Consider the following 24,021-nt stretch of genomic DNA (forward strand, 5'->3'; position numbering starts at 1 on the left):
ACAAAACTGACACCTTTTTACAAGGAGTCATGTTTGCATAGACCGCAATACCTGCAGTCATAATACAAACAAAAGAACATAACTCTGATAATGTGCACTGTCCCTGAAGTTGATTGGTCCACACCCGAGACAGCTTTCCTTAGAGCCTAGTCTCATATGGGTTGGACCAGATGACGCCAAAAGGCGCACTCGTGCGCCTTTTGGACTAGGCTCTAAGGAAAGCTGTCTCGGGTGTGGACCAATCAACTTCAGGGACAGTGCACATTATCAGAGTTATGTTCTTTTGTTTGTATTATGACTGCAGGTATTGCGGTCTATGCAAACATGACTCCTTGTAAAAAGGTGTCAGTTTTGTTGCCAGATAGAAGGGTAAAGAACCAATTATCATATTTTTACTGGCAAATGAGGTTCCCATAGTGTAAAGGGTTCTCTCCTAGTTTATACATACACATAAATATTAAATAAATACACCCTTATTCTAACACCTAAGGATTTCTCGCATTAGCTCAAAGCGTGAAAAGGAGCGCTCATTCACAACAATGCTGGGCAGCATGGCCTTCACTCGATGCAGCTCTGGAGATCCCTTCCGGAGGGCGTTGTTACGGCCTCCTCTTCCACGAAGATCAGGCAGCACCCCCCACACTTTACCCCACCACACACGACCTGCCGATCGCCCCCAAAATGCGGTGGTTACCCGTTCACTCTGCCGGGTGAAGTGGGGGGGAGAGTTATTTAAGAAACTCGACCCATTTGTTGTACCCGCCAAGCCGGGAGATCGAACAGGCGGACCCTCTGTATTGCGAAGTGCAAGTGTGCAAACTACCAACACGACCACAGCAGCGTGCATCTCTGTCCCCTAACATCATTGCCGAACGCCGGTCCATCGCGTACACGCACACGCACCAAAACCAAAAAAACACCCCACACATTGATTGCGCGTCTTTTGTTATTGCCGTATTGGGTGCGCACCAATGTTTCAACTTTAATTACGTCCGTAATGATGCGGGCTCCAGACGACTTGGCTTTTATAAAATGCGGCGGAAAAAAAAAGTGAGCCACGGTCGGAATGAAAAAAACCCAGCACCGCCTCCCCCAGGCCCACCGCCCCCCCCCAAGGCCACCAGCCCCCCCCCCCCCCAAGCCACCAGCCCCCCCCAGGACATCAGCCCCCCCCCCCCAACCACCCAGCAGGAATGAACCTCTCAGCAGTTACATCCAACAAAGCGCGTGCTCTTGCCAGCTCTGTCAGCAGTGGCAGCGGACAGTGAATAATAATAATAATCATCATCATCATTATTGTTGTTGTAATGGCAGCGATGCAACTCAATGGGAATATTTACTGCCTAATGATCACACGGCCTCCGGTGGGGATGTCACAGAGAGGTCCACGCTGGCTTTGTTCGTGCGGCGATAACCATTTGCGTCGCGAAGGGCGAATCCTTTCAGAGTGATTGACAATGTGTACGTTTGATGGACGTGCGTTGGTTTTCAACGAACGTCATTCGTATTCAAAGTAAGAAACAAAAAATACAATTAGACCGCAGAAAGCTCCGGGTTTAAGGGGTTGGTTGAATTGAATGACGCGGAGCCTCTGTGCATAAATTACGCGTTGTTTTTTTCCTTCTCTCTCTAGAAACTTGCTCTATTATTTTATCGACAGTTTAGAGTCGAAAGCGAAGGTAGGTCTTGGATCATACTCTTTCTTAGCCTTATCATCACTCACTTTTCTCAGCCTTGCCTTTTGGACTGAAAACAAAACAGCGCATCGGCCGTGTTTGTGTGTGTGTGGGGAACGGTGGCGCAGCGGTTAGCGCCCTGCACGGCGACCCCGGCGACCCGAGTTCGATACCCGCTCACGGCCGTCACCAGTGACGATTATCTGAACCACTCCTGGGCCTCCCCTAGGTCGGCTCAGCCTCGCAATGTGTAATTGGTGTGCGATGTCAAAGATCATCACGAGGGAGACAAAGGCGGTCGGGTATAGTGCTGGCAGCACACCCCCGCGTGTGTGTCGTATCGGCCTTCATAGATGCTCACGAACAGCACTTACCTGTTTAGGCTCCACGGCAGGGAGGGGGAGCAGTTGGGTATTATGTTGTCAACCTTGATTGTGATGCAATCACTGCGAGGTAGTTCTGGAAGTGTTCCTCCCCAGTTTCCCAGCGTGAACAAAAATTAAAAAATCTCCCACGCACCTTTGCCCAGCCTACCGACTCCATATTCCACAATTAGCAGTAGGGGCATGTGGGCGGTTTGCTAAAGCTTTAGACTTAATTAAGATGGCATAGCGTGCTGCTGCAGAGTCCTCGCCCATGTAATTAATATGTAATGAAATATCGGGAAAAAATATTTATAAAATATTTATATGCGGCCCAGCATGGTCTGTTGTGGATCAGGGTACTTTTTTCACTCAGGCAAATATTTCATGCAGTGATGGTTCAATACCAGTTTATAATCGGTGTAGGCAGTGTGCCATAGAGTGGGATAAGTATTTATTTAACAATAAAAAGCCTCGTCGAATCACAATGCAGTATTCTTTTTCAGGGTGGTCCTGCATTAAGAATGTTTGGTATTGTGGGAGTAAACTAGAATACAAGGAAAAAACCTAAGCCGATGAGAAGTATATAGTCAGAGATATATTCGAGAATCAATTAGCTGGATGGCCTTCTGGCCACCTTGCAGCGAAAACCTACAATATTACTAAAAAATATATATTTTACTAGATAAGGCCGACTGAGCTCTTTTTCAGAAGTGACATGGCCACAAACGATAGCACAACGAATTGGCATATCACGTGGTAATTAATCGCAGCCGAATTATCTAAACGCACGTTAATTCTAAATGTGGAGGGGAAAACTGAAGGACCAGGAGAACCCGGTAGAACAATTCCACGCGACCACGATGAGAACACGCAAACTCCAAATATACAGGTGTCAGGGTCGGGATCAAACCCACGGCCTCCTGCATTGCAGACGAGGCAGTGAAAATCTCGCCACCGTGGCACCCCTCTGTATCTGGTTTTTCCAAGGATTTTTTTTGCCCACCCACGTGCTAACCTGGCCTCAACCTTGGTTATCTTCCAACATCTGACAATATCAGGGAGTGGTGGGGGGGTTTGGGAATTGAGGGGTAAATTTGTCATAGGCAAATGTCAGGACCGAGTGACATAATTCCACGTGACATTGAAGCAGCATGCGAGATGGTGACTGCTTCGGGGTGGTCTCCCTTCATCCGGGAGTGGATTGATCATAGCTTATGATGCAACGGTGATGGTCATGGTATTCATCCCAAAAGTATGCCTACTGATGCAATAGCCCGAATCTCAATGTTCTAAGTGACTGTCAAAATACATTGCCGGCTACACGGGTCTCATGCGCGGAAAGAAATTAGAATAAATTAAAATTAACTGCATATTGGTTTAATAACATGAGGAGCGCCTCACTGAGTAAAGTATTATCTATGTGTGTCAACCTAGACGCTAATAGGACTGGTCCAGCAGTAAAGCCGTAAGTCGAAATGGCAAATGCACTCCCTCCACGCCTGTGGGACCATGATGCAATGGGGTAATGAAAACAATTATTACTTAATTTGTTTTATTAAACAGTCTGCATTGTACCGGCTGTGAAAAAAAAGTCTATTTGTTTCTTGAAAACTCGAATGCCCCACCCCCCGCCGCCACCCCCTCCCCTCCCCAATTTTTTTTTTACTTTTCATGCATATTCCCTAGGCTGAGTGCCCCAAGTACGTTTGAAGCTTCGTCTCAAAGAAGAGTGAACTGAAGCTCGGACGCTCACAATAGACCCTTTATCTCTGCCTCGTATTGTTGTTGTTTAATTACTTTCATTCCTTTTCATCATTCAAAGAGCTCAGAGTCCATTCCAACTCAATTTGGCATGTAGCAACACTAGTCTATAGCTTTACGGCTCTGAGCCAGTGGTGGAAATTCCACGTTCCTATCTAGATTGAAAAGTGCATAGCTCCCAGTGGCTTCCGAGTATCGGAACGAAAATCGTTCCAGACGGCCGCAGCAGCGCATCTTAAAGCGCGCGATGCGGTAACCGTCTTTATTCGATGGCAAGACTAAATCCTCCGCTGCGAGGATTGATGCTTTACGCTCCTTGATGAGATCAGGAGCATAACAAAATCACTGCGAACTCCGGTCCTCTGGACTCGAGGCACTACCGCCAACATGACCACGGCATCTTTGCCTCTCACCCCTCCTCTTGTCTCCCACCGCCGTGCCCTGCCCTGTACAGGACACTCCCTGCAGATCCAGTGCTACCAGTGCGAGGAGCTGAGGCTCAACGACGACTGCTCAGCGCCGGAGAATGTGGCCAACTGCACTGTGAACGTGCAGGACGCGTGTCAGAAGGAGGTGCTGGTGAGAGAGCAGGGTGAGGCGGGCAGTCGAGGATGCACGCGCACACCAACATTCTCGCCTTACTAGGGCCCTGCACCGGTGGTGGAAACGCCACTGGACTACGCTGTGACCTCGTGGATCCGGCTCTGCGGAAGGCGAGGGGTTGCTGGACCACGCAAACGTTGCAAAACTCATCTTCTTGGTTCTTTCGGTAAAGTCACGTAGAAGGAAAATAATAAAATAATAAAAATAAAACATAATAAGGTGAATAGGTCTGTCGAGAAGGCAGACTCTGTCTTCTCGACAGACCTGTTCTCCACCTGAAGACGGCTGCTTGCATTGTGGCCGAAACGTCGTAAGAATTATTTAATGTTTTATTTTTATTATTTTATTATTTTCCTTCTACGTGACTTTACCGAAAGAACCAAGAAGATGAATCCCTGCAGTCACGAAAGCTTTAAATCGAAAGTTGCAAAACTCCTTTCCCGTGGGCGTCGAGGAGGCGTCATGCCTGGCTTTTATGCACTTTTAAAATGATCTCGATTGAAAACTCATTTCTTGAGAAGTGCTTTCTGTGTTTTAGTTTATTGTCCTTCCCCTGCACCACCGATTAGCGCGGCTGGCTACGTACGGCGCGAAAGAAGTTCAACGCACGTACGTTGCCGGGAAGGAGGCAGTCAGGCAAAAATATGGACTTTGACCTCTTCCCTCTGTATGGGATAGTGTGTTTCCCCCTCACACGTGTTGGTTTTCTCCGGGTGTTTCGGCTTTTCTTCCACGTGTATTCACTCATGAATTGGCCGATAACACCTTAACACGCATTCGTCCTTCCAGTTCGGCATAACCAGTGGAAAAACCCACCCCGAAACCGTGATGGCCCCGCGTTGGGTGTGGCTCTTGGTTTGCCAGTGGAAATGGGGTAGCAATGTCACCATGGTGCACTTGCGCCAGGCTAGGTGCACTTTTAGACCACGTGAAGTGTCTAAAGTGTGCTGGCAGGCGGTCACGGAACAGACTCGGGTGTTACGGATTAACCGACTGAGATGACTGGCAGATGCACCGATTGCACTCTCCCCACAATGTTACCTTGCTTTGGTTTTAACCGACTGGTTGCCCTGTTCGTGCGTGTGAGCATCCCTCAGCCAAATTCCGCTATTGCTGGAGGGCAGCTGCTACCAACTGCCAACCGGTGTGTTTCATGATTCCCCTCTTGAAAGACGTTACTGGGGAAAAAAATGTTTTGACAGGTTCGGCTCAGTCTTCCTGGACCAGATCTCTATTCTCGAGCTCGCGCTGTGTCAGTTTACCTCCCCCCCCCCTCTCTATCAGACCAAACATAATCTGCCTGGACGTGCGATCGCACGACACGCGGGCTAGACAATTCAGCCTGGCGGTGAAGTAACCACAGCGTCTTGTGCCAGGCACCGTGCACTTTGTCGCAATGTCAAGTGTAGAAGGCAGCGAGATAACGGGAGGGACCCACGTGCTATGGGTTGACCGGAAGTTAGTTGAACACATCGTAGGCTTTCGCGACCAATAGTATCCATGATAGAGGCGTTTGGGTTTGATCGCGTAAATATATATGTGTCGTAATAGGTTTTTATCCTTTCAACTGGTATAAAAACTGACACCTTTATACAAGGCATCGTGTTTGCAATAACCACAACACAAGCAGTCAAAATGCAAACAAAAAAAAACAACTCTGATGATGATAATGATATGCACTGTCCTTGAAGTTGATTGGTCCACACCCGAGACAGCTTTTCTTAGAGCCTAGTCTCCATTGGTGTTGGACCAGATGATGCCAAAATGCTTGTGTTGTGGTTATTGCAAACATGATGCCTTGTTTAAAGGTGTCAGTTTTTATACCAGTTGAAAGGGTAAAAACCTATTACTATATTTTGCCACTGGTAAAGGAGGTTTCATAGTATAAATGTGTCGTTAAAGCCGCCACCACCCGACACAGCCAACTAGTAAGGGTTGTCATGTAAACAGAACGTGGCAATTCGTTTCTAGTACAGCACACCGGTGTGTTGGAGAGACAAGCCACAACATTTACAATTCGAGTACGACGTTTCACCGGTAATTACAATGATGAATGCACGTATATGCATTGGCTCACAAGTAATGACATCACATGTTTCCATCTATTTAGGAACGAAACAGGAGGATTTCTCCACAAATCTTGCTCTCGCCTGATGATGCTAATCGGTCAGGGCGGACCTGTGGCAGGTCGGATATGATGTCACCTTGGGCCGCGGCTCTCCGTGAGGTATTTAAGGGAATCATCACAATCTGTGGCCGTGCTTTCACGCAAGAGTCGATTCTATTCTCACGTAACTTTTCACCATCTCGTTGGAAATATCTTGTTTTTTTTGTTCTGTTTCGTTCATACGACCACGTTCATACCATGAGCCAAATTGCATCATTAGTTGCGTATCTAAATGTCTCTGTCTAGGCAGTATCGTCATCCTCATAACCGACGGTTGATGTATATGACAGATGCTGTCCACCTTTCGTGATCTTCAGTAACTCCCCGTGTGTATAATTTGCACACGCTGTAAGCACAATAGCGAATTTCTCATACGCACATTTCGATGCACTTACCGCGAAGGTAAGAGTTGATTTCAATCGTTTAATCAATGCAACGCTTCGCGCACGCTCCCTCTGATGCACGCGCACGTAGCCTGCAACCAAGTATCGGTGTCGGTGACAATTTGGAATCAACAGCCACATTCGAACGATAGCAGGCTACGACAACAGCCTGCTAGCCTGCTCTTCCCTCACAGCAGATGACCCGTTCTGAATATTTAGCAACAACACGGCCACCAATGTTCACATCTCTATTCGAAAGGTGGGCTTGAAAGATCGGGGGGCCCTTATGAATCGAAGGATTCAGCCGTCAATTAGACCCCTCACCCCCACCAAAGACACGAGTGCTGTAGCAAGCAGATTGCGAGGGCTGTGGTTTGTTTAACGGAATTAATTTTTGAAGGGCAGCTTTTAAGTCTTGGTGCAGCGCACCGACGGAACGCAAGCCAGCGGTGGCCCCGTGCCGGGCTGCCCTGGCGCGCGCACCATCAGCGGTGTGTTTGGAGGTGGGGGGTGGGAGATTGGTCCAATCATTTGACGGCGGCGTCTCCCGACTTGGATGCCAGCTCCCGTCCAGGGCGATCGCCCACAAGGCCAACCGGCTCCCTTCCAGCCAATGCCAAAGAGATGAACGCGGAGGTTTCATTTTGGTTTTTATTGGAAGCACTCCTTTATGTGTACCCTTGCTCCAGGGCAGGGCACACAGTTCATACGCGCCAGCGTACAGGGAATGGAAAGAGTAACTTTTAGACTGTGACGAGTGCTTCGTGCGATAATTAACTTTTTTTGTTTTCATGTGTTGGCTATCCATAATGCAGGTTTTTTTTATTGGGGTAGATCGCGTAAATATATAAATGTGTCGTTAAACCCGCCACCACCCCACACACATTAGTGTGTGGAAGATGTTGTGGCTTTGCTCTCCAACGCACCAATGTGCTGTACTAGTAACGAATTGGCACGTTCTGTTTACTTGACCAACCTTACTAATTGTCTGTGTCGGGTGGTGGCGGGTTTAACGACACATTTATATATTTACTCGATCTGACCCACAAAAAAACCTGTATTATGGATGATATTAGTCGCGAAAGCCTCCTACGTGTTAAACCGTGCTTGCTATATTTCAACAAGCGCCAGGTACAGAGCACAAACCGCGACGCAGCTAGAGGGGTAGATAAATAGTTCGCAAACTCTGTGCTCCTGGGTTGAGAGGGAGGGCTTCGTCTCCCTGCCACATCCGAGTGTGGACCGCGAGCAGGAGGAATAACTTAAGTAACATAGAGGAAGCGGGAACTTTTATGAGAACCGGTACAAATTAGCTGCGAGGTAGCCAGGAGATGGCAGTCGCGGTGTCGAGATGTTAACTACCTCGCCTAGAATTTTTCGATTTAAAGCTTTCGTGACTGCAGGGATTCATCTTCTTGGTTCTTTCGGAAAAGTCACGTAGGATGGAAATAACAAAATAATAATAAAAAAATTATATAATAAAATAAAATTCTCACGACGTTTCGGCCACAACACAAGCAGCCGTCCTCAGGTGAAGAAACAGAGCTGTCGGAAAGACAGCGTAATTCAGACAGCGTCATTTAGACGCTGTCTTTCCGACAGACCTGTTCTTCACCTGAGGACGGCTGCTTGCGTTGTGGCCGAAACGTCGTGAGAATTTTTATTTTATAATATTTTATTTGTATTATTTTATTATTTCCATTCTACGTGACTTTACCGAAAGAACCAAGAAGATACCTCGCCTAGTATACAGGAGGTCGTTGGTTCAATCCGGCCCTGACGCCTGTATATTTGGAGTTTGCGTGTTCTCCCCGTGATCGCGTGAGTTTGTCTCCGCTTGCTCCTGCTTTTCCCACCACATTTAGAATCAACAACACGCGTTTACAGTATTTGCCTGCCATAAATTTCCACGCGATAATAAGCCACTTCGTTGAGCCATCATTTGTGGCCAGGTCGCTTCTGAAAATGAGCTACACAGCACAGTGGGCCTTATCTGGTAAAATAAAAGAAATCTGTTTAGTTTTAGTAAAAAGCTAAAAAGTTTCGTTTGGATTATTGAATCTGTCTATGTGGAACTCAAAGTGTTACCCTCTCGGGTGTTTTTTAATTTTCCCTGGGAACTTTGATTCTCGCTGTCCAACATGTCAAACACTCGTTCATGTAATTAGCCAAACATACCCAAATATAAGACCCTCCTGAAAGAGAGTTTTGAGGTTCAGTCACGCTTTCATGTGTAAATAAATGGCATTGTCATAATTATTATTTTAAAAAATAATAATTTGCTCACCATCTGTAGGATCATCCTGGAAAGAGTACTGTGTCTCAGAGGCCTTCCTGGGTAAATAAAGCACGGTATTATCATTCCAATAAGAAATAAACAATGTAACCACATGCTTGGTGTTTTATTTACGTTTTTTTATCTTGGTAGATGCAGGAGTGTGCTTGCAATTGTGAAGCTGTCACGAGGCAGGAACTGAATGGCGGGCACAATGCACGGGCTGGAGTGAACAACTGACGCTCACTCGGGAAAGATAGCTCGGGAAATATATAAATCCGAAATCGCTTTCGGCACAAGGAGCCAGTGCTTTTCCCCCACATTTTGTCGGACAAACATTTTCCCTAAATATTCTTGGAGACTAATGGAATTGTTATTCCGCAGGATTGCGATAGACGGCGGTGGTGGTGGTGGTGACAGCACAGTGGAAAGGGATTGAACATGGCTGGTGACAATGATGTCAATGAAATATCAAAAGCTGGCCGGGGTGAAGTGACTTCATCTGGTTTTGACACGAACGCAGAGCGCCAAGTGTGCCACCGTGATTCACTATTATGTTAATGGGTCGTCCGTCTCCCCGGGGATTTGACCTGTGCGTGGGCGTTCGTGTTGACAGACAAAGCTGTGGGGAGTGCTACGGTGGCGTATTTGCAGTGGCCCTTGCGGCTTCACCTGTGTCATCTGTGGACGTATTCGCACATCCCTGATTGGATTGTTCTCAAACTCGCCGACCCATCGTCACCCGACCCTCTCTTTATTTTTGACTCTCTGTTGGTGACCCCGTGTGTTGCACAGACATGCGAGGGGAGCGGTGGCGCAGTGGTTAGCGCGCTGCGCTACGAAGCCGGCGACCCGCGTTCGATTCACGCTCGGCGGCGGCCAATACCAGAACTGGCCCTGGGACTCACCTAGCTCGACTCAGCCTCAAATGAATATCTGGTGGAATAGTGTAAACATCGACACTAGGGAGACAAAGGCAGCCAGGCGTGTGGTGTTGGCCACCTACCCCCTCGTGTGTGCTGTGCAAGTTTTCATCGGCGCTTGCTTACAGCACTTGCCCCAACAATCTGTTAAGGCTATACGGGAGTCTTTGTCTTGCAGGCATAAGACTCCTTATCTAGTCTTAAAATCAGACAAGCAAAGTAGGTACCCAACTGAAAATGGGCCCATAACACCTCCGTAGGCAACATGAATATCTGCTTGTTGTGTGATGGCCGAGAGCAGTGGGTGAATGAATCGTTGCGTGACCAGTGGTGTCAGCATTCCGCACTGTAACCAACGCGGTGGCTGGTGAGTGAAATATTTTGTTGGGTGGTGCAAGGGCGTGGGAGGTGGGGGGTAGTGAGAGGCTAGCCGAGGTTGGTCGGAGGGATGGAGGAGGTCATTTGAATCTGGTTGTCTCGATTCACATGAATTGAAATGGCGGCTTGTTGTTGGCCTAGGTGGTGGCATTGGCGGTGCCATTTCGCAACACACTTCGTGGGCTTGGATTAGAATTGGCCGTTGCTGAAATATCCATCTCGTGGCGGGCAGTGAGATCCAGCGAGCCCACGATTGGAATAAATGACGTTGGATTTGATTCGAGACGAAAAGGATGGACTTTTTTTTTACAGGCGTGTCTCGTTTAACGAACGCGAAAACATTGTTCGGTTTGCGAAAACCCATTAAACGATTAATCGTCGTTTTGCCATTGACTCACTCCCCCCCCCCCATGTTAAAAGCTGAGCTACGTTTCAGCCCCCCAACATGTTCAACTCTTGACCAACTTTTTTTTCTACGTGATAAATTATAACATTAAAATAAAGTAATAAAACATCAAATGTAACGCTGCACATGAAGATCCACAGTGCAAATTCCCCCTTAAAGGCTTAACAGACTGTTGGGGCAAGTGCTGTTAGCGAGCACCTATGAAGGCCGGCACGGCACACGAGGGAGTGGGTGGCCAGCACCGCGCCCGGCCGCATGTGTCTCCCCAGTGGAGATGTTAACGCACCGCACCAGGTACTCATTTGAAACCGAGTCGACCTAGAAGAGGCCTAGGAACGAGTCAGATAAAATCGTCACCGGTGTTGGCCGTGAGCGGGAATCAAACTCGGGTGACCAGGTTTGTAGCGCAGTGCGCTAACCGAAGCAGTACCGCTTCCTAAACGCAATCCCCACGACAGCCACTCCACTCTTTATCATCCGCCCCATCCATCCCTTCTGTTTCAATTACAGTGAAAAAAAAGACAGGTAATTCTTCCTGCACCAGCGAAGCAAAGGTGTCGCATTCCCTGACATTATTAACAAACATTAGGCTCCCTGTTATATGCGGGCTTCATGCACATGTAAGCGTGAAAAATTACAATACCCGCTTAAGCAAGTCTTACACATACTAATTTTTTTTAAAAGCAATCCAACGTGGCACAGCTGTACGCACGAGTCCCCAAACGCCGATGTTTTGTTTACACTCGGCTGGAGTGAGGTCTCTTCCGTCAGATGCATGAGAATACCAAACCCTCATTCGCAAGATTGCCACTGGTGCAGTGGTTGCTTACTTGCGTGTCTCTTCAACAACGCACACGCATAGACGCCCCGTTGATGCTGCATTGCAGGTTGGCAAAGAGTCTCTGTCTGTTCGCGATTAAACTTCCATGGCAGCAGCAACATCTCGCATGCCACAGAGACACGTAGCAATTTTTTTTTTGGGGGGGGGGGGTTCTTCTTCCTCTCAGTGACAAGAAAACATTTACAAAGCTACGAGAGAAAATCTCCATTGAAATCACGTCTCTATGTACAAATGTAAAAAAAACTAAACTTTTTCATTTTGGAAGGTTTCCAAGAGATGATCCTCGTGTACCCTGGCTCCCATTATGCTGACTGCCACTGCTGAAGAAACTTAACAATGCTACTTTAGTTTATTAAACTCTCGAAAACATAGGCGGCCGGTTGCAGTTCCCCAGGACCCGTATCTTTCCAAGACGCTCTAATAAACTACTTCTGTCAGAGCCGTCCCCAGGGGTACGTGGTGGTGGTGGGGGGGCACCCTTCGACATCACTGCAGTACTTCTCATTTTGTTTCGAAGGCGTCGGGCCCCCCCCCCCCACGCGATGTTATTTGTCCCGGGCCCTGCAACCAACCCACAATCCCCTTCTCTCCCTGCGGACGGCCCTTACGACCGCATTGCCTCGGTGCTGCGTAGATCTCCGACAAGTCCTTGAGTTTGCACCACGTGGTGTCGTTGCTGCTGCTGCTGCTGCCCGGCACAATGCCCGACGTTTCGCTCCGCGTGCCCGGGAGCCTCTTCTTAACGGTTCAGTTGCTGAATAAGCTCCGGGCATGTGGAGCTGATCTAAGGAGCTGTTCGCGGTTACTTCCACGGCGTGCACGATAGACGCTCCGAATTGCTTTGTTGCGGAACACTATGCAACACGATTTTTTGTTCCTGGGTAGTGAGTGTCATTTTTCTAATTGCTTATGCCTCAAAAGTATATAAAATGGATATTATTCCCCACAAACGTTTCTTTTGTGACCAGGGCTGTATGTGAAGGAATGACACAAATGCACACGTTTTCTCATTGAAAATAGGTACATTTCAAAATATAACTGTCCTGGTCACAAAAGCAAAGTTTGTGGGGAATAACAGCCATTTTCTCTACTTTTGAGGCATACGCAATTAGGAAATAGCACTTACTACCCAGGCACAATAAATACATATGTTTTTGTTACACAGTGAATTCATTAGCAGAGGAGCAAATGCCACGTTCCCGCGTCTGAGGCGTGGTGACATGAACCCCGCAAACCGTCTCACAGTGCGCGTTAACCTTTCACATTTGCAACACACTTTCAAATCCACCGCGCAGTATGTGTATCAGCAGCGCCGGTTCATTAATCGTCGACGTCAAAATGTTTCCTGTAAATCATCGCGTGCCTTTGTTGTTGCGTGAAGCATTTACCAACAACGTTGCTTTAATGATCAGGATGGCTAAATATATTTAGGATGCCGAGGCTGCCCTCGCCATGCTGCGCGTGGCCGTTTCTTGACCCTCCTAATTCGCTGAACACGAGAAAAATCGGGAGGCAAAAAAAGACCATTAGCATACATTAGATCGGGCCCTCTTGAGACCCGCAGAAAGGGCTCGTGCCACACGCACGCACGTGCCGCACGCACGCGCAGATGTAGTGAACGAGATAACGGGTTTTTATCCTGTTAAACAAAAACTCAAGAGTAATGACTTGTGTGCATTAAGCATTGATTAGCAGCGTGAGCGAAAGCGATCAAACGACCGAACGGCTTGCATTTAACGGCACAAGCGCGACCGAACATTGGACGGATATACATGTCTATAACGGAACGTCTTCATTCAAAGGCTCACTCTTTGGTTGTCTGTTCCATTATATCATGGCCGAGAGCTGGTGACAGTTGATTATATAATAGCCGAGGGCTGGCGACAGTTTCGGGCCACATCTGTGAAACATTATTCTGAGATATGATCTCGGGGCCATTTGATTGCTGAGCGAAGTGAGTTTAGACATTCGTCACGCGCCCATCGTGCAATCCAATGCGAACATTGTTGGGATGCCTGTCATATGCAGAGCGGCTGGGGAGAGTGCCACCCTGGGCAACTGTGGATTCCGAGGTCCCTTGATGAAGAGTTTCTCAGAATATGGCTCTGCGGTTATCCGCTCCCGAGAGCTGTTCTCGAACGCCCAAGGGAGTTGGCTCGCTCGGCCAGAGATCCGAATGCATGGCGACACGGCGCGTTTTGGCGGATGAGCTCTGTTAATTGCGTCAACAACAACATGAAACAAAACGTCGCTAGATGCGATTGCATTCAATGTCACAAACGGGAGCTTTTTTCAGGAATATTACGTCCGATAGAAGCACATTTTACAACACTGTTCCTCGTTCTGAAATGTATATATTTTTGTTAAATGTCCCGTTCCCTATACAACGTTAAGATGCAATTAGATTATCTTAACGTCATCCGCAGGTTCAAGTCCATTTATTTATTTTAAGTTCATTTATTAGGTAGCGCCCTGTGAGTCATTCGGCTCTTGAATCGGGTGCAACCGCAACAAACAAAAAACAAAAACACGAACAAAAAACATCTTAAAGTGAATATGTGACTGAGTGCAAACAGAAAATCCAAGAAAAGACAGTAAAATATTGCAGAAAAAACACCATACACAAAAATGTGCAAAAATCCCAGTGGGATGCAAGTCAAACAACAACAACCACAAGACAACTTAGATTAAGGCCATCAGTCTAACTCTGTAGATTCCTCCCTCCTCCTCCCCCTCCATGTATGACTATTTACTCCAGCAAAGTGCAACATTTTGCTGTGAAGTCGTCATACCTAAATGGGATAATACCTGAAAAAAAAACCTGTGTCTTGACTTAAAGCTTTCGTGAATGCAGAAATTCATATTCTTGGCTCTTTCGGTAAAGTCACGTAGATAGGTTCAAAGAAAATAACAAAAAATAACAAAACACGTAGCAGGCTTTCGCGACCAATATTATTCATAATAAACGTTTTTGGGTTAAATCGCGTTATTTATAAATGTGTCGTAACCCTCCACCACCCGACACGGCCAATCAGCAAAAAATTGTCACGTTGACAAAAAACAAATAGTTCACTACTTTAGCCCACCGGTGTGTTGAAAAGTAAAACCACAACATTTACAATTTTTGAGTACGACGTTTCGCTGGTAATTGCATCCAGCATCATCGGGCAATTCGCCAGAATGGTGAGGCTCTGCTCTTCAACACACCGGTGGGCTAAAGTAGTGAACTATTTGTCTTTTGTCAACGTGACACTTTTTTTGATGATTGGCCGTGTCGGGTGGTGGAGGGTTGTAAATAACGCGATCTAACCCAAAAACGTTTATTATGAAAAAATAACAAAACACTGCGACGTTTCGATCGCAACACAAGCGGTCGTCTTCTTTGAACATATCTACGTGACTTTACCGAGAGACCCAAGAATATAAGCCCTATTTACCTAGCTAGGAAACAAACATAAATATCTCCCGGATAGCCTTTTAACACTGTGGGGACAAGTACTATGAAGGTCGGCAGGTGACACGAGAGGGTGGAATGGCAATCACCACGCCTGGCCGCCTTTGTCTCCCCAGTGCTGAGTCGACGTAGGTGGGAGACCCAGAACCGGTTCAGATATTCTCCACTGTTGGCCATGAAGCGAGATTCTAAACTCAAGTTCGTGATTTCGTAGCGCAATGAGCTCACCACTGCACCACCGCTCCCCACTTATGTACACAAAGACAAAGATGCCCCACGTTAGAATGTAACAGACTGTGCGGACAAGTGATGTTCGCGAATGCCGACGACACCACGCCCGGCCGCCTTTGTCTTCCGCAAGCGCTGACAATTACAATTTTCCACCAGGTACTCACTTAAGTCCGAGCTGTCCGATGGAGAGGGCCAGAATCGGTTTCAGATATTCATCCAGTGTGGGCCACGATCGAGGGATCGAACTAAAGTCAACTGTGTGTTCACCACCTATACTGCCGCTCCCCCACACCCCACACTATGGGGCCGTCCATAAATGACGTCACGCGATTTTGGACGATTTTTGACCCCCCCCCCCCCTTTGTTACACGGCGTCACAAAAAGTCAGAACCCCCTCAAATATGACGTCACAAAGCTCTGCCCCCCCCCCAAAAAAAACATGCTTTAAATCGCTTTAAACTATTGTCATTGTAATGCGTATTTAATGTGGCGCTGCACTCTTGTTGTAGGAGAAAACATTTATTAAAACGTCTATTTAATTAAGTAGAACGTGTTGTCTATATTTATTTAAAGTTGCGCATTTTGATGTGATGTCACATTTCTCAAACCCCCCCTCCCCCCTCGTCACACATCGTCACAAATGTCTGACCCCCTTCCCAGGCGCGTGACGTCATTTATGGACGACCCCTATGTACCACACGCGCACACATAGCAATGCATGGCAGAGCACGCCACGTTGTTGTTGGTGGGGGGCGGGGGGCCAGATGTGGTGAGCAGTCAAGTACAACATGTTGCCATGAATCTTAATTTGAAGCTTTAGTGACTGCAGGAATTACTCTTTGGTTCTTTCGGTAAAGTCACGTATAAAGATAAAATAATAAATTAAATAATAGCATAAAGATAAAATAATAAATTAAATAATAGCATAAAGATAAAATAATAAATTAACTAATAGCGTAAGGATAAATAATAAATTAAATATTATTATTGTTATTTTATCTTTATACGTGACTTTACCAAAAGAACCAAAGAAAAATTCCTGCAGTCACGAAAGCTCCAAAATTAAGATTAAATAATAGCATACTACGACTTTTCGATTGCAACACGAGCAATCATCATCAGGTATAAAAGAAAGAAATAGCAACAAAAATCTAACCCGAAAACTATAGACAGACATGTGTATCTTTGTGCTATATGTCTGCTTACATGTCTGTCTACAGTTTTCTGGTTAGATTTTTCTTGCTATTTCTTTCTTTTATACCCGATGATAATTGCTTGTGTTGCAATCGAAACGTCGTAGTATGCTATTATTTAATTTATTATTTCATCTTTATACGTGACTTTACCCAAAGAACCAAAGACGATTTTGCCATGAAGTCGTCACACACTCTGCGCTGACATTCCGAACGTGCGTTGCGTTGCAGGCACCTTCTACCGCAAATCGTGCGCATCATCAGCCGCGTGTCTAATCGCCTCGGCCGGCTACCAATCGTTCTGCTTGCCGGGCCGAGTGCGTTCCGTGTGCATCAGCTGCTGCAACACGCCACTCTGCAACGGTCCCAGATCGTTGAAGCGTCGAGTCGTCTTCGGTTCTGCGGGCGCGACGAGGCAAGCGCGCCCGGCACTGGCGCTGCTGGCCGGCGCCTGCCTCTTCCTAAGCGCGCTCCGCTCTGCGCTCCTCTGGACCGACGTTCCTTCCCGGCCTGCGTACGCGTCGCGAACGCCGTAGCGGACGGGCGACGAGCTTGACGGTGAAGATTTGAAGAACGTCGTCTGGCGAACGCCGCACAATGCTGGGGGAGGGGAGGGGGAGAGTTAAACCATGGTTGTCCAAAAAGTTGGGAGATGGGGGCGGTGGAGTGGAAGGTTCTGCTATTCGTGATGTGGAAATTAAGCAACTGCTTAACGTCCGCGAATGAGGAGGCACGTGCCAGCACCAGGAGCCTGGTTTATCGTTGACTTGTAATGGCTTATCTATCCACGTGACTGGATGGCTTAGCTGTAAGGATTGCCCCTTAGAGGTATGTCCGCCGAATGAGATGGCACCTCCCTTTAATCCAGCAACATGGGACGCCTGCAGACGCATGCTGCCAAGATTGTGTGTTGTTCCGTGTAGATGGTTCTATCCGGGAACGTGATGCGGATGACACTCACCTGCTCCGGAACGTGGTGAACAATGTAGCAGAGATTTTCTCCAGGCACTCAAGTTTCCTCTTACAAGAACAACAACAACAACAAAAATGCTCCAAAAAGGATTTGTCCAAAAATCCCAAAGCAGAACCTTGAAGATTCCACAAAGGCTGTTCCTGGTGATGTTTTAACACGAAATAAACAAAAATTAAAGACTTAGCTTTGCGCGGCTTGCTTTGGTGTCATGCAGGGAGTACAATTGCACTGACGTGTAACACACCAGGGCAGCGTCTATGAACCTTGAAGGGAATTGGAAGTCACTGTCGTTGTGCCACCATGCTTATAGGTGCGGTTTAGGTGATCATACACCAACCATTAACTTCGCTCTGCATAAAACAAGCCAACGGCATGCCACAGCAACTGTGCAATAATAATAATAATGTAATTTAAAAAATTGACATTTAAAAACATGGTTCCTTTTGACTCCACCACGCCTGAGAAATTATATTTTAATTCGCCCTTTGTTGTACAAACTCGCAAGCGGGCAGCCCTCATTGATTCACTACCAAATTTGCAGTCAACGACTCGAGGACATGAGAGAGGAGCACTCAGTCTCTCGTTTTCATGCCCCCCACCCCCCGTCTGCCACAGCGATTGTGACTGCGTCTGCAGACTCCGAGAAACGTCTGGCTCCCTCGTGGGCAGCTGCGTAAGGATGACGACTCGATTCCGTGTCCTGGTGTACGGACTCCTTGTAAAAAGGTGTCAGTTTTGTTGCCAGATAGAAGGGTAAAAAAACCAATTATCATATTTTTACTGGCAAATGAGGTTCCCAAAGTGTAAATGCTTGCCCCGAGCTCTCATACTCTGATGGTGCATTGTCTTTGAGCTGTGCGCCTTTTGGCGTCATCTGGTCCAACCCATGTGAGACTAGGCTCTAAGGAAAGCTGTCTCGGGTGTGGACCAATCAACTTCAAGGACAGTGCACATTATCAGAGTTATGTTTTTGTTTGTATTATGACTGCAGGTATTGCGGTCTATGCAAACATGACTCCTTGTAAAAAGGTGTCAGTTTTGTTGCCAGATAGAAGGGTAAAAAAACAATTATCATGGTGTACCGAGGTTAAGGGAGTTCTAACGCGGGCAACTAATTCACTCTGTTGCGAAGTATTTCAATTTTTTTTTACATTTTATATTTCCTTATGACATTACAGACAGCGACGCATCCTTCTGAAAGGCCGATGCACACACATCGTAATCAAGGTCTTCTCCGGTTGTGAACCAGTGGATGGGAAAATACGGGAAGAAATAAATAGAGGGAGACGTTATTGGAGAATATAGGATGATTACAGGGGGAGAGGATGGTGGGATGAATTATCATTACGGAGGGAAAGTCAAGACGAGGAAGGAATCAACCATTGTGGATCGAAGTTTTCTAGATAACTGTAAAATATTGGGGGGGGGGGGGGGGCGGGCTAGTTTGGACAAAACTCTGCTCCCTTCAAAGTCTCGAGAGGCAAGTTGGTCAACACGTCCTGTGTTTGAGATTCCGTGCACAGAGGAATAGTGCATAACACATACACGACTAACACAAGGGTACAGTATTGTTGAGAATATCGAACGATATGAATTTGATTTCCACATTGCAGCACACAATTTTTTTTCTTTCCCACAAACCGTGCACAGTGAATTGAGCTCCTGTTTTAATTAGTACACATGTACTAATGTTTTCGTTGTATAGCGATGGAAATGAAATGCACCACCAAGGTTCTTGCTTCAACAATCACACCGCCGATCATGAGTAATTTCCACTTGGGATTCTGACGACAACAGTGTGACTTGTGTGGGCTGACTGGTTCAGGGTAACACTACTTATATATTCCGTGGATGTTTGCATTTGTGCTTGTAGGGGTTTTGTTGTTGCCTTTAATCAAGTCAGTTGCTCAATATACATTTGCAGTGGCAGCTCACCAATGAATGCCAAGTGTAACCTGGAAATGGATCATTTACTCGGTGTCAATGGGAAAAAGAAATTGCACAGCATCGAATGATGTTTGTCATTGCCTATGATGGTACTACGAATGCACTGAACATCTGATCTTTTGAGTAAACAGCGTATGGGCGGTGGCGGTGATGGTCAACAATTGAGAACAAGAAATTGAATTAAAGTTTGCATCAAACGACTGCAGTGTGTGCAACCCTTTTTGCAAGCCACTACAGGATGGACTGACACCCTCCAATGCCTGATCGGTCATGGGGTGTTTCTGTGTGACGATGCTGTTCTTCAGTGGCGACCAGGAATCCAACTCGGGTCACCAATGAGTTCACGTTTTCCGACAACCACTCCGTCAATGCTCTCCCCCCTTCATCAGTTCAATAGAATGCATGCATTGATGCCCTGTGAAGTTCTATTCGTTTCATAGAATGCGCGCAGTTATGTTAAGTTGTGCTAACTGGTATTGAAAACATAAAGCAATAGGAACAAGTCGGAGGCTATAATGTTTAGCATTTTTAGTCGTACAATTGTACCAAAACTTGGCATTCTGACATCAGTGATGCTGTAAATGTGTTATATATATATACAACTGTATTATCCGGATTACAAGACGAACTCCCCCCCCCCGCCCCCCTGTTTTGAGTAGATGAGTTCTCAACGTTTAGAAGAGCCACACGAAATCTTAAATCTGTATTTAACCAATCTCGATTCAAGGGGGAATTGCTCGCTAAACAATGCGGTTTGAATTGGTGTGAAAACAGCGGCGTACAGGGTCAACATATTAACCGACAGAAATGCACAACATTCTTTAAATTATAAGTAACGTTTTGCAAAAAAATATATACAAATCAGTGCAGTATTAAGATGAAAAATAAAGTTTCCACTTAAAACTTTCGTGACTGCAGAAATTAATATTCTTTGGTCCTTTCAGGAAAGTCACGTAGATAAAAAACTAAAATAAAATAAGAAAAAAATAAAGGTTTTTTGCTTTTAATTTTATGAATGTTTTTTTTTATTTTCTATCTACGTGACTTTACCGAATGAACCAAGAATATTAAAATAAAGCTTTCAGTAAAACACAAAATAAAGCTTTCACTAAAACACAAATGTAGACTCCAATACGGCATTGTATAGCGTGTCAACTGGCCTGGTTCTACGACAAAATCGAATTGATTGCAGCACTTACGCGAGCAAGTTGCCAAGATTGTTTTGATCATAAATGACGTGACTTTACCGCAAGAACCAAAGAGTAATTCCTGCAGTCACGAAAGCTCCAAATTAAGTTTAAGATTGTTTTGAAGAAAATATTTCGTGGATTCCTCCCCAAGCGCTTCACCATACGCGACTCAATGTCGCCATCTGGTGGGCTTGCTGACCGCATTTACAAGTGAAATGTACCGCAGTCATCGGATTACGCGACACGAATTTCCCCGCCCCCCCCCCCCCCCCTTATATTATTCCAATTTAAAGCAGGTGGAGAGAGTGCGTCTTATACTTATCGATCCAATGAGGCGGGTGCGAGCGAAACCCAGATTTGTACAACAGCATCGATCAAGATTGAACAGCATCGATACCGGGAACAGGCTTCGGGGTGCATCTTGCTTTTCCGGAGTGTCTTATCTTGGGAGTAGAGTAATAGCGAATAAGAGCACTCCCACCCGCACCCTCCTAGTTTTATAGTTCATGGACTACATTTTCTTCTCTGAACAATGCGGCATGTTGCTGGTACCCGAGTCGGCGGCTGTTTAGCCACTGAGCAGTGATGGTTCGATGCCTGCAGCCGTCCCATTAATTTTTAGCGAAGAAAACCAAAGTTGGCCGTCTCCTGGAGGGCGGACGTTGAAATACCTTGGTGGTACCATTGAACACACAAGGTGTACACGGTTGTGCGCTGTTGTCGTAACGCCCGAATAATAACAGCATAGAAAATCCCTTTAAGATAAACGTTGAGATACGCGACGCGTTAACTCGTGCAAAAAAAAAACCTGCGCAGAGAATTCAACAAAGTTCTACTTTGGTGCATAGCATATACAATCCTGCCAGCGAACAAGCAATCATTGTTGTCATCAGCCACGGTCATTCCACGGCTGGATGAAGGCCTCCCCCAAAGCTACCACCTGCGATGGAATAACAGTAACCCGCCCAACGCCTGCTCGACACACAAGCAGAAATGCATCGATCCATCTCCTTAGATGGACCGTATTTCCCCTGCACGTTCCATTCCTTGGCTGCCACTCACTCCGTTATTTATTCTCTGACCATGTTGTGTGTAAAATGTAAATCTCAAGGTCGTAGATCAAACAAATTGGGCGAAAATGTTCTGCAATAGCGTGGTAAATTAGTAAAAAACAACGTATTGATGCCTATTCTTTGTGTCTTTCGGTAAAGCCACGTAGATAGAAAAAATAATAAAAATATGTTTTTTTCACCTGATGACGATTACTTGTGTTGCGATCGAAACGTCGTGATATTTGTTTTATTTTTTCTATTTACGTGGCTTTACCAAAAGACCCAACGAATATGAATTCCTGCAGTCACGAAAGCTTGAAGGCAAGTATTGATGCATGTAATATTTAAATTAAAGTACAGAAATATAACTTTCCGCGTAGATATACGGTAGCTTTATAGAGTTGGCATCGATGCGTTCCAAATACAAATTGGCAAAAGTCGAACCTTGTCCCATCGTGGTCAATAAATTCCATGTTTACATTCTCTGATGATGTGTAAATTATACAATTTTACGATCGCTTTTTTTAAATTCACGTTCATCAAGCAAGCTCTTGAAAGAAATTAAGAGCACAAAGAGAAAGGCCATTAGCTAGTCCGTTAGCATCACGACCATTTGATGATTAAAGTGCTACTTTTGGTTTTGTACTGTCTGATTGATCATATCTCCACAATCCCAGGTGTGCATACTGTAATGGTCACAATGATAAGCAAACCAGTTTGGTGATGGAGAAATGTAAGATAGTGTCGTGGAAACACTGGATTGTCTTGGAGTGACCTTGGGATATTCCAAAAAGGATGGCTGCATTGCTGATCTCAGGTGGCACGATGGCTTTAATGAGCAGCCACTGATGACACATGAGTATGAATCATGATTATAGTTGCACTTTCAATGTAAATATAAAATGGGTAGTACAGATGAATGTGTGTCTGGCCACAAAAAAAACCGCGTGTCTCCATGGTAGAACGAAGAGTTTGTGCTAAATGTATAAACGACTGCTTGTTTTGTGAACAATGGTGGTTGATTGCAAAATGCAATAGATAAATCTGAAGAAAAAAACAATATATTTAAATAAAACCTTAATACATTATGCAGTGTGTGATATTTTGCTTTGCAGCTTTCAATTACACAGTGATTAATAGCGGCTGTCACATTTAAGTCGTTTACATTTTCACGCACAATACGGTCGTGGAATGATGGTCGATTATTGCAAATGTGAATAATGCGGGCACATGGTAGAGGTTTGCATTTATTATTCACTGCATTTTCTCACACAGCGATTGCGTGCGATGTACACGCACGTGGGAGATTTGAAGGGTACGGTTAGTTGGAAAGCAATGTGTGTGGTTCACATTTATCCTGACATTGTCTTTTGGAACATTGCAGCACTGCCCTTGCGTTCATTTGAACACCGCTCGATGCTGCCCCGTTAACTTGGCATTTCAGCGGACGGCATTCCACAGCGCTGTATGTTGTGGGGCATGAATTTCGAATTAAATTTCATGAGATATCAAATGTGCAGACATGTGTTTTCTTAATAGCATAAATAAACAATGGAAATTCCTGAAATTGCTCTCATCACAATTGCAAGTACAGTCATACGTATACGTGATTTCTTATTCAAATGAGCATTGAGGCAGTGCTGATATCTTATTTACAGTGCAATCCTAAGAGAGTATATACATAGGAAACCACTGCTGACCTACGCACAAAGTGGTGCTCATTTGTTCAACCCAGAGGGATGATGGGCCGAGTCATCTCCTAACCAGGATTTGAACAAGTAACCCGTCAGATTTGCAAGCTGCTCACTCGATCCGACTTAGCGCGACTCAGTCAAGCCGCGTGTCTGTGGACGTTGAAGATTTGTGCAGTCCGATTTTCGAGTCACTGAAATTAAGCATTCACCGTTAATGTACAAAACTGATTAAAGCAATGTCTCAATGCCTTCAAAGAGTTACGCGTGGGATTTCTTCAGGAGCTCTTGGTGTCCTTCCACATGCCAACTCATAAACGGAGATGACCCAGCATCATCCCAATGCAAGACTTTCTAGAAAGAAAAAAAGTGCTCACGGTATGAAATAAGTATTGTACATTGATAATCTCGACAAGCTTGCTGGGTAGGATACCTCGGAAAGATTATCCTGCTACTCTCAGGAGCTTTGATAAGTTATCAATATTTGGCTGTTGCAGTCTTTGGCATTTACA

At 45.8% G+C, this 24,021-nt stretch overlaps 1 protein-coding gene across 3 annotated transcripts in view; it reads left to right on the top strand.

Moving 5' to 3' along the window:
• LOC133357308 (uncharacterized) overlaps window positions 1-23,598 on the top strand; it is a 261,278-nt gene extending 237,680 nt beyond the window's left edge. For all 3 annotated transcript variants that reach the window (XM_061575192.1, XM_061575202.1, XM_061575210.1), the window contains 2 exons: window positions 4,257-4,394; window positions 16,888-23,598. In XM_061575192.1, coding sequence (XP_061431176.1) covers window positions 4,257-4,394; window positions 16,888-17,192 — 443 coding nt within the window. In that variant the 3' untranslated portion in view covers window positions 17,193-23,598. The remainder of the gene's footprint in view (window positions 1-4,256; window positions 4,395-16,887) is intronic.
• The last annotated feature ends 423 nt before the right edge of the window (window positions 23,599-24,021 follow it).

This window comes from Lethenteron reissneri, chromosome 7 (assembly GCF_015708825.2).
Source record: "Lethenteron reissneri isolate LAM-NWPU_2019-01 chromosome 7, ASM1570882v1, whole genome shotgun sequence".
In the NCBI taxonomy this organism is placed as follows: Eukaryota; Metazoa; Chordata; class Hyperoartia; order Petromyzontiformes; family Petromyzontidae; genus Lethenteron; species Lethenteron reissneri.